This window comes from Anolis carolinensis, chromosome 2 (genome assembly GCF_035594765.1).
Source record: "Anolis carolinensis isolate JA03-04 chromosome 2, rAnoCar3.1.pri, whole genome shotgun sequence".
Classification (NCBI taxonomy): Eukaryota; Metazoa; Chordata; class Lepidosauria; order Squamata; family Dactyloidae; genus Anolis; species Anolis carolinensis.
The window spans coordinates 89,800,250-89,818,381 of record NC_085842.1 but is presented as its reverse complement, the minus strand read 5'-3'; the positions used below and the strand labels follow the sequence as shown (position 1 = coordinate 89,818,381).

At 47.1% G+C, this 18,132-nt stretch overlaps 1 protein-coding gene across 7 annotated transcripts in view; it reads left to right on the top strand.

The window, feature by feature from the left end:
* The window catches only part of cplx2 (complexin 2), a 225,700-nt gene extending 208,280 nt beyond the window's left edge, over window positions 1-17,420 (top strand). For all 7 annotated transcript variants that reach the window (XM_062970214.1, XM_062970213.1, XM_062970217.1 and 4 more), the window contains one exon: window positions 12,365-17,420. In XM_062970214.1, the coding sequence (XP_062826284.1) occupies window positions 12,365-12,562 (198 nt within the window). In that variant the 3' untranslated portion in view covers window positions 12,563-17,420. The remainder of the gene's footprint in view (window positions 1-12,364) is intronic.
* The last annotated feature ends 712 nt before the right edge of the window (window positions 17,421-18,132 follow it).

Genomic DNA, 18,132 nt, shown 5'->3' with positions numbered 1-18,132 from the left:
GACTTGCTTTCCTCCTAGGGCAGCCAACTCTATAGAGCTCTTCATGTGGAGGAAACACAGAACTGCCTTGTCACCCCACTCTGAAGATTGGTTGAGTGATCATACTTGAAAAGGCTAGTTTATCATCACAGGGCTAGGTACAGAGGCATGTAGGCAGGCAACAGACAACACTGCTTCTTTTACCCAGTCTCCACCCATGGCCTTCGCATTTAGCAAACCTCCTATACTTAGGCCAAGTTTGTTGTCATTGTTTCCTTTGTGCTTAATTTATTCCTTTTCATTCTTTTCTCTTTATTCTAATCCTAACTATTGCTCTGTTTCTGCAGGAAGAGAAGGGAGAAGACAAATTATGAGAGGTAAAGTGGAGACTGGCATCTGTCTTCTGATGAGAGCCAGTGGGCCAAGTGTACTTATATTTAGAGCTTGGTACAGCCCCCCAAATTCTCCAATCATTCTGTTAACTTTTCCAAGCCCTGACTTCATTTTCAGGTGGATAAGAAATGGCCTAGCATCAAAGCAAACTATAAAATATCTGCAGCAATGTGACTACAATGGATGGCAAAATTTGAATATTTACTCTCCCAAATAAGAATTCTGCCCCATTTTCATAAATGTCTTTATTACCCAAGCCTGTGCCATTACAAAGAATGAAATACCAAAAATTGTTCACACCTAGAACTCTTCTTAGCTTCTGTGTTCTCCTTTCCTTGGCCATTGTGATTGTCCTGTTGTTATTTTTAGATTCTAAAATTGTTCTTCTAAAACCTCCACTACCATTTTTATTTATTACTATGCTAGACACTTGGGGGCTGAAGGAAAATATTACTGGGGAGAGCAGTCATTATTCCCAACCCAACCCACATAGCTAAAAGTCTCTGTGTTAGTGGACATAACTCTGGAGGACTACTGAATATGTAAGCAGACTTTGCTGAATAACTTAATGAAGGACATAGGACAAGATCTTAAACTGTTGTTGTTGTTGTTGTTGTTTGCCTTCATTTCCCAGTTATGGCAATCTGTTTCATGGTTTTCTGGAGCAAAGAGTGTATGACTCGCCTAAGATCACACAATGGTTTCCATAGCTAAGCAAGAAAATAAATCCGGGTCTTCAGAGTTGTCATCTAATGCTCAAACCACTACATCATGCTGGCTTTGAAACACAATTTAAATATCAAGTAAATATGCATCAGCATAATCAGGGCCGGCCGGAGAAATTTTTTGAGGTGAAGCGGGGGTGCTGAAAAGCGCCCCCGCCACCGGCGCCCTGGCCCCGCCCAGCGTGCCCTGGCCCCGCCTCCCACGCTGCGTGGGAGGCGGGGCCAGGGCAAATAGTGAGGGGGGGCGGAGCCAGAGTTGGCCCCGCCCCCCCGCCCAGCGTGCCCTGGCCCCGCCTCCCACGCAACGTGGGAGGCGGGGCCAGGGCACGCTGGGCGGGGGGGCGGGGCCAGAGCTGGCCCCGCCTCCCACGCTACCCCCGCTCGCCCGTCTGGCCATTTCTAGCAGGCCAGAGTTAAGCGGAGGTTCCTCCAGGCCGCGATTGCGGCCTGGAGGAACCTCCGCTTAACTCTGGCCTGCTAGAAATGGCCAGACGGGCGAGCGGGGGTATCGTGGGAGGCGGGGCCAGCTCTGACGCCGCTCCCCCCCCCGCCCAGCGTGCCTTGGCCCTGCCTCCCACGCAACGTGGGAGGCGGGGCCAGGGCACGCTGGGCGGGGGGCGGGGCCAGAGCTGGCCCCGCCTCCCACGCTACCCCCGCTCGCCCGTCTGGCCATTTCTAGCAGGCCGCGATTGCGGCCTGGAGGGACCTCCGCTGCTTTCTGGCCTGCTAGGAAAGGCCAGACGGGCGAGCGGGAGTAGCGGAGGCGGAGCCAGCTCTGGCGCCGCCCCCCCGCCCAGCGTGCCCTGGCCCCGCCTCCCACGCAGCATGGGAGGCGGGGCCAGGGCACGCTGGGCGGGGGGGGGGAGCGGCGTCAGAGCTGGCTCCGCCTCCGCTACTCCCGCTCGCCCGTCTGGCCTTTCCTAGCAGGCCAGACTGCAGCGGAGGTCCCTGTAGGCCGCGATTGCGGCCTGCAGGGACCTCCGCTGCATTCTGGCCAGCTAGAAAAGGCCAGACGGGCCAGGGCGCACTGGGCGGGAGGCGGGGCACCGTCAGGGCGGTGCCCCGCCTCCCGCCCAGCCTGACGGCGCCCCCCCGGGCCTGCGCCCGAGGCGGCGGCATCAGGTGCCTCCATAGTGGGGCCGGCCCTGAGCATAATCATACTGGAATTCATTGTCTCACAGTCAGTGATACAGTGAATGCTAACACCCTAAACTCACCTATTACCGGTACATGTGAATTAGATTCAAAGTCCAATTAGTTGAAAAGCAAGAGACATGGGGCATTACATATGTGATCATATAATTGGGCTGTGCTAAAGTCTAACTTCACACATCTAAGAAAATATACATCCCTCAACATTTGCGGTTTTGACTTTTGCAGATTTAATTTTTCATGGATTTGATTACAAATTTTCTCTCTAGGAATCTCTAGGTCCTTCAATGGGATTCTCTGGTCAGCTTCCAACAGACGTTGAACATAGAGCTGTGCTGATTCACAATTTTCATTTTCACAAGTTACCTTGAAATGTGGAGGGTTGACTATACAACTAAGCTATTTCCATACTAGGAGAAATATTTTTATACTATTGTAGCACTGTACTAACCAGCCTCAAATCTCTGGAGATTAGCTAAACTCAAGTACATACATCAGTGCCTACAATGGTAACCATCTCCATTGTTGATATACGTACATACTCTATATAACTACAGAATAGAGGCTAATAAAAAAAAACTCAAAATGAGAGCTAAAAAGTTAAGGCCAGCTGTAAAAGAAGACAGAAAAACTGTGGAGATGAGGGGATTTTTGCATTCTTTTAAGCCTATATTTTAGAAGAAGGAAGTGGCAAAACTACCTGTGAGTATCCATTACCCAAGAAAGCCCTATGAAATTAATGCGGTCACCATTAATCAACAAGCAACTTGAATGCACATAAGCACACAAACCAATGGTGCTTTTCTCAGTCCTTTGGTGCAGGCTCCATCTGCTCCTCTTTTATCCACCTGTTCCAAGGTGCTGGAGTCCTGTTGCTCTTGTGCAGGTGGTGACCTTGCGAAAGGGCATGCTGACAATGGCTATTATGGGACTAATCGTAGATCTCTCCCCACATCCCAGCAGAAGGGAACCCTCAGTTCCACTTTGTGCATCTCACTTGTGCCAGCTCCTCACTGTGTCCCCACCCAGACAACAGTCCAACACCCTGAGGATTAATTGGTCAAGGTTCATACATCACTTGAGTGATGAGAAACTCGAAATGCCTCCACAGAGCCCTGAGGCAGTTCTGCCAGGAAAAGAAGCGTCAAGTATTTCAGCGCAGGCAACTGAGTCTTTATCCAGGAGCAAATCAGCCGGGCTGAAAAACATGGCTTAAACAATGCAGATGGGTGGAAAGAGGCTAGCAGGGCATTGAGGTAACAGGAATCATTACATGGGAGGAAGGGGTGCACTTGCTATTAACAAAAAAGAACCTAGAATACTGTGGCAGTGCAGCAGAAAGAAAGGCAGAAAGAAAAGGATGTTATGCAGAGTTGGTGGGAGAGAAGTTCTTGCATCCCTAGATATCGGATTTGGACCCAGAAATCTCAGGGCCAAAATCTAAACTGGGAAACTTTAATTAGAGGCAGCATAATTGAGAGTTGGGATCCAGAATTGCATGGCAGCTGCTAAGGAGGAGCAAGTTGCTGCCTCCACTTGGCACAGTGCCACATTTACACACAAATTAAGGACAGCTACAATTTAAGACCTCAGATTATGATGCGCCTTTCAATAATAAAGATAATAATGACCACAATTATGATGACGACTATAATGACGACCATCAGCATTATCAGCATCAAGATAAGAATATGCTAATGTAATGCTTATTACTAAAGATCTGGCAGACTGATTTTAATCATTTATTTCTAAAATTGAACCTTGAACTGCATAGTCATACAGAAAATGAACAAAGTATGAAGAAGTTTTGAAATCAACTCTTGATATCAAAATACCCACAGCAAACCTGCAGATTAACAGGAGCAGTAGATGGAGAAGCAGAAAAGACTGAACAATGTTATGGGATTAGAGGGGGTAGAGAGTAGAGCTGGGGTGAGATAGCGTAAAGCAGGGGTCCCCAGACTATGGCCTGCGGGCCACATGAGGCCCCTCAAAGGCATCTATCCGGCCCTCATGGCAGAGGCTTCCTTCTTCTAGAATCATAGAATCATAGAATCATAGAATAGTAGAGTTGGAAGAGACCTCAAGGGCCATCTAGTCCAACCCCCCGCTAAGAAGCAGGAAATCGCATTCAAAGCACCCCCGACAGATGGCCATCCAGCCTCTGCTTAAAAGCCTCCAAAGAAGGAGCCTCCACCACGGCCCGGGGGAGAGAGTTCCACTGCCGAACAGCCCTCACAGTGAGTAAGTTCTTCCTGATGTTCAGGTGGAATCTCCTTTCCTGTAGTTTGAAGCCATTGTTCCGTGTCCTAGTCTGCAGGGCAGCAGAAAATAAGCTTGCTCCCTCCTCCCTATGACTTCCCCTCACATATTTGTACATGGCTATCATGTCTCCTCTCAGCCTTCTCTTCTGCAGGCTAAACATGCCCAGCTCTTTAAGCCTCTCCTCATAGGGCTTGTTCTCCAGACCCTTAATCATTTTAGTTGCCCTCCTCTGGACGCTTTCCAGCTTGTCAGCATCTCCCTTCATCTGCGGTGCCCAAAACTGGACACAGTATTCCAGGTGTGGTCTGACCAAGGCAGAATAGAGGGGGAGCATGACTTCCCTGGATCTAGACGTTATTCCCCTATTGATGCAGGCCAAAATCCCATTGGCTTTTTTAGCTGCCGCATCACATTGTAGGCTCATGTTTAACTTGTTGTCCACGAGGACTCCAAGATCTTTTTCGCACACACTGCTGTCAAGCCAGGCGTCCCCCATTCTGTATCTTTGATTTCCATTTTTTCTGCCGAAGTGAAGTATCTTCTCCTCCGAGGAAGGTGCATGCCGCTGCTCTGTCCTTTCCCTGCACAAGCCTTTGCAGCCCTTTCTGCCCTTTCCCTGCACAAGCCTTTCCCACCTCCTTCCTCGCCCTGTGTCTGCCTGGAGTTGGAGTTGGAGCTTTGCTTGTGTTTACAAAGGTATTTTAATTATTACTTAATTTATTATTAATTATTAAGGGGTGCTTTGCTTGTGCTTTTGGTGCACAAAGGCAGAAGAGGCCTGGACTAAATGGCCCAAGGGATCTCTTCCAACCCTTGTAATTATTTTTGTTATTATTATTACTAACATTTAGGCTGGGTGGCCTTCTGTCAGTGGTGCTTTGCTTGTGATGGACAAAGGCAGGAGGGTGCTGGACTAAATGGTCCAAGGGGTCTCTTCCAACCCTCTTTATTATTTTATGATGATGACAATGATGATGATGATGATTATTATTATTATTATTATTATTATTATTGAGGCTATATTTGTTCCTGTTTGGTTTTTCTACTTCAAAATAAGATGTGTGCAGTGTGCATAGGAATTTGTTCACAGTTTTTAAAAATACTATAGTCTGGGCCTCCAATTGTCTGAGGGATCATGAACTGGCCCCCTGTTTAAAAAGTTTGGGGACCCCTGGCGTAAAGCTTTGGGGCCAAAGAATAGCATGGAGCATGAATTAGGTTTGTGGGGACAGGCAGTTACAAAGTGGACATGTACCTGTCCTGTAGGTGTATTTGCAAGTCAAGTGAAAGATGAACAGCTGGGAGGGGGGGGGGGGCTATCTTGGCAGCACCATCAAATGTCTCTATTTGTCGGGGTGGTTGTGCCTATACCTGAATAACTGGGGAGATGTATATATGTGTGTGTGCATGTGTGCATGTGCATGTGTGTGTGTGCGTACACTCATATGAATAGAAGAAGGCCTATGTGTGTGAAACAAGGAGGGTGTATGTGGCCTGTTTGAGAAGGAACTGCATGAAAGATCATGATGATTACTATAGGAGTTATTGTGTATTGGTTTGACACCCAACAATACTAAAACAAAAGAGATGTGGCTTAATTAGCTTTAAACGTCAGCCCTACTTTTCTTCCTTTAAACCTCCAACCAATCTTGCTTGTTTCCAGATTACTAGCACTCTTAGCAAGAAGGTCTTTGCATTGCTAAGAATTATATTTCAAGCTCTGTTAATGGGACTGCTTAGCCAAACAGCCTTCAGGGACTCTGGCCCCTTCTACACTGCCATATAATCCAGATGATCAAAACAGATAATCCACATTATCTGCTTTGAACTGGATTATATGAGTCTACACTGCCAGATAATCCATTTCAAAGCAGATAATCTGGATTTTATATGGCAGTGTAGAAGTGGCCTCTGTCTGTTTTAATTCAGCCCATATGGCCTGGTGGTGAACCTCATATAACTAGGTGCTGAATGCTGTGCTAAGTAGACCATCCACTTCATCTATGAGACTGTTCTTATATTCTTGTGTGGCTTTGTGCCTAGAAGTTGCCTGTCAATTTATGGTAACCCCACGAGTTTCATACTTTTTTCTTAGGCAAGGAAAACAGAGAGATTATTTTGATAGTTCCTTCCACTGAAAAACAGCCTATAATACCTGTTATTTGTTGGTGGTCTCCTATCTAATAATTAATGAGACCTGCTTAGTTTCCAAGATCAGATGGGATCTGGTGCCTTTGGGGTATCTGAAATCTTAAAGATGGGATCCCAAAGTATTTGGAAGATAGAAGCCTAGGGCACACAAATACATATCTGATACAAAATCGGTATCAGTGGGGGGAAGTGGGGAGGCATCTTTCTGGAGGTGTTACTTTTCCACCCACCCATCCCCACCTCACCAAGCATGTCTGCACCCCCTCCACCATCCTTACAGCTGAAATTGGATGTCTGAGAGGTCTTGTGTTTGTTATCTGCCATCTTTAATATCCTTCTGCAGAGGAAAATAGCACAGCAAACACTGCCTGTGATCAACCCACAATGTCCTCTGGCTGAGGCAGATGGGAACAGGAGATTTTGTTAATGTGGGATTTGTGTATAGATAGTGTTTAAATGAAATTTGTGTCTAGCATGTATTGCATCATCCAGGAAATGCTATAGTGTGTAAAGAGTTAATTTGGTAAGAAGCTGTATTGACCTTGGATATGTGGCTGGAGCCAGATAGGAGTGTCCAGACTGCAAGTGTGTTTGTATCATTGCTGATTGCATCAGATGAGATCTGTTTCTGCCTGCTGAGAAGATCTGTGCTGTTTGTCTAGAGTGAAAGTCCTATGTCTATTGTCTGCAAGTCTGTTTGTCTTGTCCAGTAAAACTTTGTAAATACTTTTTACATCGTCTCTGATGTTCCTATCGTTCTGCGCCCAACTGACATCGTACTTCTGCTGCTACAGCTAGGGCAAAAGAAGAGCACCTGGAATAAGGTTGATTTCCTCATCCCTTCAGCAGGACCAATAAAGGGGGGACTCGAATACACACATTCATATCCTTCACCACATGCAAACAGAGAGTTAAGCATAGTGCTAAAATGGCATGGGACAGATAGGGTCTTACAATTAGGCAGAATGGGGTGATTTTCTTTGGCTGGGTGATGTGGAGGAAGTGGCCACTTGTCTCGGGAGCACTGAGATGTGTGTTACATGCCCTGCATGTTCTTAGTTAGGATGTGGCACTCCAGTGAGGTAGAATGTATGTTCCCAGCACAACCTGACAGGGGTGGCTCAACCATTAGGCAAACTAGGCGGTTGCCTAAGGCGCCATGAGTCGGAAGGGTGCAGCCTGCCTCCCTCCCCCTCCCTGGCTCCCCCGCCCTCTTTGCGCCCTCCGACCTCCCAGAATAGGCGGAGGCGGAAGGAGAAGAAGGCCAAGCCTGGGCCTCCCTCCTGGTACTCTGCCCACAGTGCCCTCTGTGGCCTGGCCCACCTCTGTGGCCTGGGCCCACCTCCGCAGCCTGGCCTGGGCCCGCCTCTTGGCAGCAGGTAGAATCATAGAATCATAGAATAGTAGAGTTGGAAGAGACCTCAAGGGCCATCTAGTCCAACCCCCCGCTAAGAAGCAGGAAATCGCATTCAAAGCACCCCCGACAGATGGCCATCCAGCCTCTGCTTAAAAGCCTCCAAAGAAGGAGCCTCCACCACGGCCCGGGGGAGAGAGTTCCACTGCCGAACAGCCCTCACAGTGAGGAAGTTCTTCCTGATGTTCAGGTGGAATCTCCTTTCCTGTAGTTTGAAGCCATTGTTCCGTGTCCTAGTCTGCAGGGCAGCAGAAAATAAGCTTGCTCCCTCCTCCCTATGACTTCCCCTCACATATTTGTACATGGCTATCATGTCTCCTCTCAGCCTTCTCTTCTGCAGGCTAAACATGCCCAGCTCTTTAAGCCTCTCCTCATAGGGCTTGTTCTCCAGACCCTTAATCATTTTAGTTGCCCTCCTCTGGACGCTTTCCAGCTTGTCAGCATCTCCCTTCATCTGCGGTGCCCAAAACTGGACACAGTATTCCAGGTGTGGTCTGACCAAGGCAGAATAGAGGGGGAGCATGACTTCCCTGGATCTAGACGTTATTCCCCTATTGATGCAGGCCAAAATCCCATTGGCTTTTTTAGCTGCCGCATCACATTGTAGGCTCATGTTTAACTTGTTGTCCACGAGGACTCCAAGATCTTTTTCGCACACACTGCTGTCAAGCCAGGCGTCCCCCATTCTGTATCTTTGATTTCCATTTTTTCTGCCGAAGTGAAGTATCTTGCATTTGTCCCTGTTGAACTTCATTTTGTTAGTTTCGGCCCATCTCTCTAGTCTGTCAAGATCGTTTTGAATTCTGCTCCTGTCTTCTGGAGTGTTAGCTATCCCTCCGAGTTTGGTGTCATCTGCAAACTTGATGATCGTGCCTTCTAACCCTTCGTCTAAGTCGTTAATAAAGATGTTGAACAGAACCGGGCCCAGGACGGAGCCCTGCGGCACTCCACTTGTCACTTCTTTCCATGATGAAGACGACGCATTGGTGAGCACCCTTTGGGTTCGTTCGCTTAGCCAATTACAGATCCACCTAACCGTAGTTTTGTCTAGCCCACATTTTACTAGTTTGTTTGCCAGAAGGTCGTGGGCAAAGGAGGGTCGGAGGAGGGGCTGGCAGCACCTCACACTACCCAGGAAGCCCCTTGCCCCCTCCCACTCCCTCCTTCCACTCCCTCCCCTTCCCCCTCAGCCCACCCACGCGTCGCCAAGCTTCCCAGGGCCAGCCCAAAGCTGTCGCCTCTCAAGTCCAGTGACTGAGGGCGAAAGGGAGGGAGTGGGGGAGGGCGAGGGGCTTCCTGGATGGCGCGAGGCACTGCCAGTCCCTCCTCCTTCCTCCTTCTCCTACCCTCCTTCACCTACCTGCTGCCTACGCCCCCCTCTCCTCAGAAGTGCCCAGGCTGGTGGGCTGTTGGGAGAGCACCATGGCTGAGGCGGCGAGGCTGGTGCTGCTTGTCGGGGTGCTGCTCTGCCTCCTGTGCAGCCTGCTGGCGCCAGGGGGGAGCCATCCAATGCCAGACCCAGGCGAGCCCTCTCTCCTGTTGCTCCATGCCAAGCCGCTGCTGGTGTCCAACCGAGGCGTGCGGGTGCCCTTTGGAAAGGGGGTTGCTTTTGCCCTCCCTCTCCTCCTCTTCCTCCTCCTGCTCCTGCCCACCGGAGGGATGCGGGTTTTTTTCCTTTATTGCAGTGGCTGGCTCTTTCCCTTTCTTTGCTCCAGGGCAAGCCATTCACTTTTTGAAGTCACCCCACCGCTCTTGTGTTGATTGGTCCCACAGGTAAGAAAGCAGCAATGATCTCGGGCCCCTTCCACACAGCTGGATGAAAATCCCACGTTTTCTGCTTTGAAATCTAATATGTAGCAGTGTGGACTCAGATACTCCACTTCAAAGCAGACATAACCCACAATATCTGCCTTGATCTGGGTTATCTGAGTCCACACTTCTATATAATCCAGTTCAAAGCAGCTATTGTGGATTATCTGCCTTGATATTTTGGGTTATATGTCTGTGTGGAAGGATCCTCAGTGCTCTTCCACACAGCCATATAACCCAGAATATCTGCCTTGATCTGCGTTATCTGAGTCCACACTGCCATGTAATCCAGTTCAAAGCAGCTATTGTGGATTATCTGTCTTGATATTCTGGGTTATATGGCTGTGTGGAAGGACCCTCAGGGCTCTTCCACACAGCCATATAGCCCAGAATATCAAGGCAGAATAACCCACAATATCTGCTTTGAACTGGGTTATCAAAGTCCACACTGCCCTATATCCCAGTTCAATGTTTGGTGCTAAATTCGCAAATATAGTAATTCCTACATAACATTATCATGTATTGAACTGCTTTTCTGTTGATTTGTTGTAAAACATGATGTTTTGGTGCTTAATTTGTAAAATCATAATGTAATTTGATGTTTAATAGGCTTTTCCTTAATCCCTCCTTATTATCCAACATTTTCACTTATCACTTATCCAACGCTTTTATTTTTCAGTGATTGGTTGGGGGGGGGGGCAAAATTCTGTTCTCCTACACTTGAAAATTACCTTGGGGTGGCCCTGCAACCTGAAGTATGATTTAGCTGCTAATCTGGTTGATAGGTGGAAAAGAGATGCCATGTTGCTTTTTGCCTCATGCAACAAAGTATCTTGGGATGGCTCTGGCATGGGGACATGAGTAATGAGGGCTTCGGGTAAATGTTGTATTCCCAAGATTCCATGGGATATAATGAAGCCAACTAAAATTGAATCACGGTACTCTCACTGGGCAGTGTGAAAGGGCCTTTAATGAAGGCATCCTGTTGCTGTCTGTCTTCTTTTTCCAACTCTCATTGTTGGTGCTGTCTGTCCCAGGCAGTGGAGTAATGGAGCCAGGGCCATGGGTTTGATGAGTAACAATGCTAGTTCTATGCTGTAGTTCCATCCTTTGGGAGTGGTCTTTAAGATCCTCAGCCAGAGAGTTCTAGTGCCTCTGTCTACACCACAAAATCCAGGATTCCATAGGATGCAGCCATGGTGGTTAACGTGGAATTGTGGCTCTATTATCAATGTATCCAAAATTTGCTTCCAGAGCATCAGTTGCCCAGGCAAATGATGCATACTCCAGATAAACAACTAATCAATTTTGCATAAGATTACAGTATTTGTACCAGTGAAGAATGAGGCAGGGTAGGTACCATTCATCCTGTTCACTGCAATTGTTACTCAGGCTTTACTTCTAATCAGTTGAGAGAGGTGGGGGTAGAAGGACAGGGATTGGTAAATAGTACCTGCGTTGTCTCCTGCTTCGAGGGTAAATTGAAAGCTTTTTGCAGAGTGTTTAGGCTGGAAAATGGAACCCTTGAGAGCCAATGGAGTTCAATTGTTAGAACATTTATCTAGGATTGGGAACACATAGATCTGAATACCCACTTTGCATAATTTCAAAACAATCTCTCTCACACACACACTTACACACAGAGAGATTTCTCAAGCTAGTTGAGTTCATAGGGTTGTTGTGAATAAGACCTATGGACACTGCCATGTGCAAATCACCTGGAGGAAAGACTAGCTGTAACTGGTAGCTACAATGTGCAGTAGACCCAATTATTACAAAATCGTATTGAACATAGTTTCATTTACATACAGAAAGCTTTAAATATCATATGATCACTCTGGAGAACCTAGAAAATGCCCAGAGAAGTATTTACTCTACAACTCAAACATGTTTTGATGGTCAGCTTCCAGCTGAATCTCTGGTGGAAATTAACCATAGATTCACTCTGGAGGCGTAGAGGAAAAAATGCACTACTCTAGGCATTTTCTAGGTCTTCCAAAGCGCTTCAGCTGGGAATCCAAGATATTGTTCATTTCAGGTAAGAAAAGTAAGGCTCCAGGTGGTGCAAAAATCATATTATAGTAAGAATCCTGAAATTGATCATTTACATAATATGCAGACATACAGTACATCCACAGAAGTAATGAGCTTCCTGTTAAAGCATCTCTTTCAGGAGCAGGTGCCTGTCTCATGAAAGGCAGTTCTGGATATGCTGAACAGATCTGATATAGGAAACCTTCCACAGATTCCCTCAGAGAGAGATTAGATTATAGCTCATATCATCCCCAGAGAGTATGAACATATTGGCTGGGGATGGAAGCAATAGTAGACTCCCACCCCCACCCCTTCTGGACGACTCTAGGTTGAAGAAGGCTAACGGGATATATATGGTCCAGGCTGAACCACAGAAGATCCACTTCCTGATTGGCTTGTCTGTCTCTAACTCTTCCACCTTGTGTCTATCTCCTCTCTGCAGTATGGCCTGAAGAAAAAAGAGGAGAAAGAGGCAGAGGAGAAAGCAGCCCTGGAGCAGCCCTGTGAAGGGAGCCTGACACGCCCCAAGAAAGCCATCCCAGCAGGCTGTGGGGATGATGAAGATGAAGATGAAGAGAGCATCCTTGATACAGTGCTCAAGTACCTGCCCGGTCCACTGCAGGACATGTTCAAGAAGTAACAGCTATGCTCACAGCCCCACTCACCCTCCATGCCCTAGCAACTGCCAACTCAGCACTTGGGCTGGGGCTTAGGATGGGAAGGGGGATTTTTCATTTCCTTTTTTAAAAAATCATTTGGTCTTTTTTTCTCCTTTAGGTTCTGTTCTAGGGGAGACCCAGTGACCTGCACACATGCACGCACACACTCACATATCCTTGTGTCCACAGGACCCCTACACAACCAACCCCACTCTCCCCTTGTCCCCAGGAGAAAGAAGCACACCAGGCACAAAACATGCACCTCATTTTTGCATCTCCTCCTCTCCCCCCCCCCCCCCAAACAACCCATCAGACCAAAAAGATACCCACTCTCACATCCTGTGCTCCCTGGAGCCACAAGCTGGGCACTGCCGGGAGCCTGCCTCCCCCCCCCCCCCACCCAGTACACACACACACCTTCCTTTTCCTGGGTGAAGCTGGAGTTCTCTTGTGCCAAAGTGCCAGCAGGATATATGGGGACTTTTTCTTTAAAGACCAAAGAAAGACAATGGAGTAGGAAACTGGGACCAAATTCACTGATGCAACCTCATGAGGTTCTGGAAAAGGGACCATGGAAGGCAAGAGGCTTCAAGCCTCTATAATTGCCATGCCCTGTTGCATATTCCTAAGCTTGATGTTGACTGCCAGGGAGGGACGGAGGGACTATTCCTGCCTAATGCCTGTGGGTAAAGGGGCCCACACACATTCCATTTTTGAATAAGAAAGTGACCAATAGGTGCACCCTCCCCCAATCCTAACTTCCAAGGGCTGTTGGCATATAGGAATGTCTTCTCACATGTTGAGGAGGAGTTCATTTCTGGAGGAAATCAAATTTGCACCACAAAGACCATTGCAGAGACATTCATGTGCACTAAGCATTGTAAGGGGGGACCCTATAACCCCTATTCTCTCTCCTATTAAGATGTAAAATTATCTAACACACATGCATGTATACACAGTAGGACAGATCAAGGTCTCAAAGGCCTAGCTTACAGTTCAGCTTTTCCTCTGGATTGGACCAGGGCTGGGAGGAAATCCCTATCTTTCAATACCTCTTGGCTCCTTCATGAATGCAGGGAAGAAAAAGGATTGTTGATGTTGTTTTTCATTGTAGCTGTCTCAGCCATCTCAGTTTACTTCTCAGTTGTGGCGATATTTTATCCCAAACTGCCCTGCAGCTGGTACAGCTACAGATGACATGCTGTCTCTAGATCATACGTCCTCTCATTCTTCCCTCTTATCTGCTACTTGAGGGAAATGATGTATTAAAAGTCTGCTCCATGGAGCAGAGAATAGGCTCATATACTGCCAGAGTGGTTTATGAGACCCATGTCTCCACACTATCTGTTTTAGATTGATGACATCCCAGAGGGTAATCTTTGAAGAGGTTCAGAGCTGACTTATGATCTGAGAGCAGAACAGATTCATAGTTTGGTGGGAGCAAACAGTGCTTCCTGGGTTGGGGAACTTCAATATTTGTGTCAAAACAAGTGAGTTAATTTCTGGTGTATATTGACCACAAGATGCTATAATATCCACCTCAACGTAGCAAAGGCTCAGACATAAAATTTCATCTGAGCTGCTTTCTCCCATGACATTAGTATCTTATTTTCGTGAAGTGTCAGTGTTTTACCAGTCTGATAAAATGCCAAGGATCTCATTTCTGTAACACACACACACACACACAAACCACAAGCAAAGATGGCCACATGCTGACTTATGTGAAAATCTTCTACTCTTCCACCTTCTGAAGCCCAATCCTGTCCCATGCTGACTTCCAGACTCCCTATGCACACAGCCAGCACCTCTCCTACCCCATTTGCTGTACCGTGGTTGCATTCACCCCCTGCCTGCTACTCTCTGGTCCTTTCTTCAGATCCACAAAATAGAGTGACATGGAGAAGGCCTATTGCTGGTTGGCCTGCTCTCTGCCCGATACAGCAGATTTTGGCCGCCACTGAAAGCCAAGACATGGGCCCAGTCTTCCATAGAGAAGTTCTGTGGTTCCCATTCATATGTGTATCTGTTTAAGGAAGGAAGGCCCCAAACACATCTCCCTACTTTCCTTCTCCACCCAATCCCTGGTGTCCTGGTGCCCAAGAGAATTTGCTTTTGAGTTGGAACTGTATGAATTTGGGAGAGCCCCCTGCATCCAGTGTCCACCCAGCCTTCCAGCCTTCCTTCCTTTCTTCCTTCCCTCCCTAATAGTTAAAGCCATATCAGTTAGACTGCAATACTATCAACACTAAAAAAAACAAACCATGGCAGGCCGTGCACTCTTATCTCATATAGATGAGCATCCGAAGGGTGGGGGGCCTCCCCCATACAATGATGCCTGCTTGTCCATGTCTCTGGCCACCTACTGTGTGGCCCCTCTGTGTTTTTGTGTCAGTGTCTCTGTAACAGGGTAAATCACCCCAGCGCCTGTCATCTGTCTTATTGTCTGTGCTAGTCATTCACTAGATGGTCACCGTACGGCCCTGTGGAGCCCAGGGTGTGAGGGAGGGAGACCGGGAGGGGACACAGAAGAGAGCAGGCTGGAGGTGGCAAGGGGCCAATCTCAGTAGTCATTGTTTGTCCACACGGCATTTGCTATGGCTGCTCATTGTGTGTAAGTGATCATCTCACATAGTGCAAAGAGTGTATGGCTGTGACTGCTGACCAGCAGAAAATGTCATGCTGGCAGGGGAACTTGGTGCCAAGGCAGATGCCTTTGCTTGAGCTGGCAGACATCCATTGTCTCAACCCTCCTGGATGCATGTTGGAAATTGCAATAAGTCCACTTCTCACATGGGGCAAAGGGCTGATGCTGAAGCCAGCATCCCACCATGGGGTGGTACTGCTGATGCTCTCAGTTTAACATTTTTGCCACTACATCTCCACAGTTTGGGGACCCCCATCCCACAAAGTGGGATGGCAGGAGTGTCATTAAGCCGAGTAGCCACAAGGATTCCACTTTCTTGCCCATTCTGTATACAAGCTAAGACTGAAACGGACCTCACCTTGGAGGAACTTCAGCTGACTTGGTCTGGAAATGGATAAAACATAGCTTGGCCCCTTGACAGATGCAGTGGGGCCTTCCTCCTGTTATCTTTGCAAAGTGGGAGCCATGGAGTGCTAAGCTTTTATCTCCAATCATATGTTGATGAAAAGCCCTGAGCCCCAGGAGGCATGTCTGCATCATGCTCATCACCACAGCAGCATCAACCTCTTGGAGAAATTGTGGTGGTGAAGAGGAGCCATTTGGGGACTCAGGCTTCTGGTGTAGCCTTGTGGTTTTGAAAAGTGCTGTGCAACAGCATTTCCCAAATCATACAGAGAGGCGGAGAAGAATCCCCCTGCGTAGTGCTTCAAAACCAGTGTTAACTAGCAAAGAGGAAGCTGCTTCCAGGCTGAAGCACACATATACTTCAATGTGTATGACTGTGTCTGAGAGAGAAGAGTGTGTGAGAGAGATCCATGATGTAGTTACCAAATGATTAAAACAAGTATTTCAAAGGCATAAAACATCCTTAAAGGGTGAATATCGCAAATTTTCCCCATATAACCCTGAAGGGCCTGAGAACATTTTAAATTTTAAAATAAATTAAATCGGGGTGCTTTGGTGGCCTCATAAACCTTATGTATGGTTCATAAGCTACACTCCCACTACCCCAAGTAAAGTATATACATTGGAGAAATCCAGTCTTCTTCCACCATCAACTATATAAAGGATATACTATAAATCATACATCTTGCTAGCTCCCTTTAATTCCTCTCTGGTCCTACACATTTTAAGACCTAGACTCACCTCGAGAATGTGCTTGTGTCTACTCTAAACATACCTCTGGTAATGTATGAAAATACACAGATCCACAGCAACACCCATTAGTATTAGTTCAAGCATAAATGTGAAGTGTGTGTTTGTGTGTGCATGTGTCATGTGTGTGTCTGAGATAGTGGAGGGATATTCACTGTTTCCTTATGAGCGGGTGCATTATCTCTGTGAGTATGTGGACATGTGAAGATGCAAGCAAAGTTGGTGGTGTTAATGTGACATGCCAGTACACCCCCTAAGGGGTGAGGATGCATGTGTTGGCATAAAATGGTGGAATTGCTTGAAACTCTCCATTTGCCAGTGTGTCCACTGTGTCTGCACTCTATTTGTTTACACTTTGCTTCCCCAGCAGGACATCCAGCAGGGGCTCAAGCACTGGCACAGAGGAACTTATTCCAGCCTCTGAAGGTATTCCCATCCCCTTCCTAAGCTGGTCAGGAACCTTTCCAGGGACCCCTGTGTAGTTCCCATGTGCATGGATTTCCCTTTGTCAGCTTGTCTTATCACTAATTTGTAGAGGAGCAAGGGAACCAACTGCCCCGTACAGTAAGTGACTGTGTGAACCATCCTGCCTTGCTCATGCCATTTGCTTTCTATAGTCGTGTGTCTACCAAGCAAGTCCTCATCCCACTGCACTTGGGAAGAGCATCTATCACTGCGATGGGGCAGAGTGTGCTAAAGGGGATCCCCCAGGGAAAGTGGCCGTGCTGACAAAGCATCCTCTGGGCTTTTCCACCTCCTACCAAGGGGGCTGAATCACCAAGTGGTGAACTTGGAACCAAGGCTACAGAACGCACCACCTCTTCAGTGGCGGCCCAGCACTCCTTGGTCTTTGATTTGACCTGGGACCAAGCAGGTTAAATGCACAGTGGCAGTTCCCCTTTTCCCTGCCTATGTGGGGTGGAGGATACAGGTAAAGGGGGTGATGAAGATTCAAGGGGCTCCATCCATCCACCCTATGGTGACCATTCTGCTCTAACTAGTCTTTGAAGAAATAATGAAATAAATAACTTTGTACATTGCATGTGTCAAGTGTTTTTGTTGGCAAATTCGGGGGGAGGAGACGTAGACATTACAGTAGAGTCTCACTTATCCAACATAAACGGGCCGGCAGAACGTTGGATAAGCGAATATGTTGGATAATAAGGAGAGATTAAGGAGAAGCCTATTAAACATCAAATTAGGTTATGATTTTACAAATAATGCAGCAAAACATCATATTATACAACAAATTTGACAGAAAAAGTAGTTCAATATGTAGTAATGCTATGTAGTAATTACTGTATTTACGAATTTAGCACCAAAGTATCACGATGTATTGAAAACATTAACTACAAAAATGTGTTGGATAATCCAGAACGTTGGATAAGCAAGTGTTGGATAAGTGAGACTCTACTGTACTATTTTATGTAGAGCTGTAGGCACTGTTGTTTTGGAGAATAGAATTAAGGATGGAGAGATGGATGGGCAGACGGAACTGATATTGAGGGTGATCACAAGGTTTCTGGGAGAAAATTGTGGAGTTTCCTTCAAAGTCCAAAGTGGAGACCAAGTGGGCTTGAGTCTGTTCCTCTGACAGCTTTCTTAGCTGTTGTTTTGTCAAAACCAAGATAATGGAAACATGCTTTTGACTAAACAGGAGGAGTGGACATTCTTTCTCTGTACTTTTTCAAAAGTGAGATTGGACAGAAGTGCAAATTTTGAGAGTGAGATTGGACAGAAATGTGTTTCTTT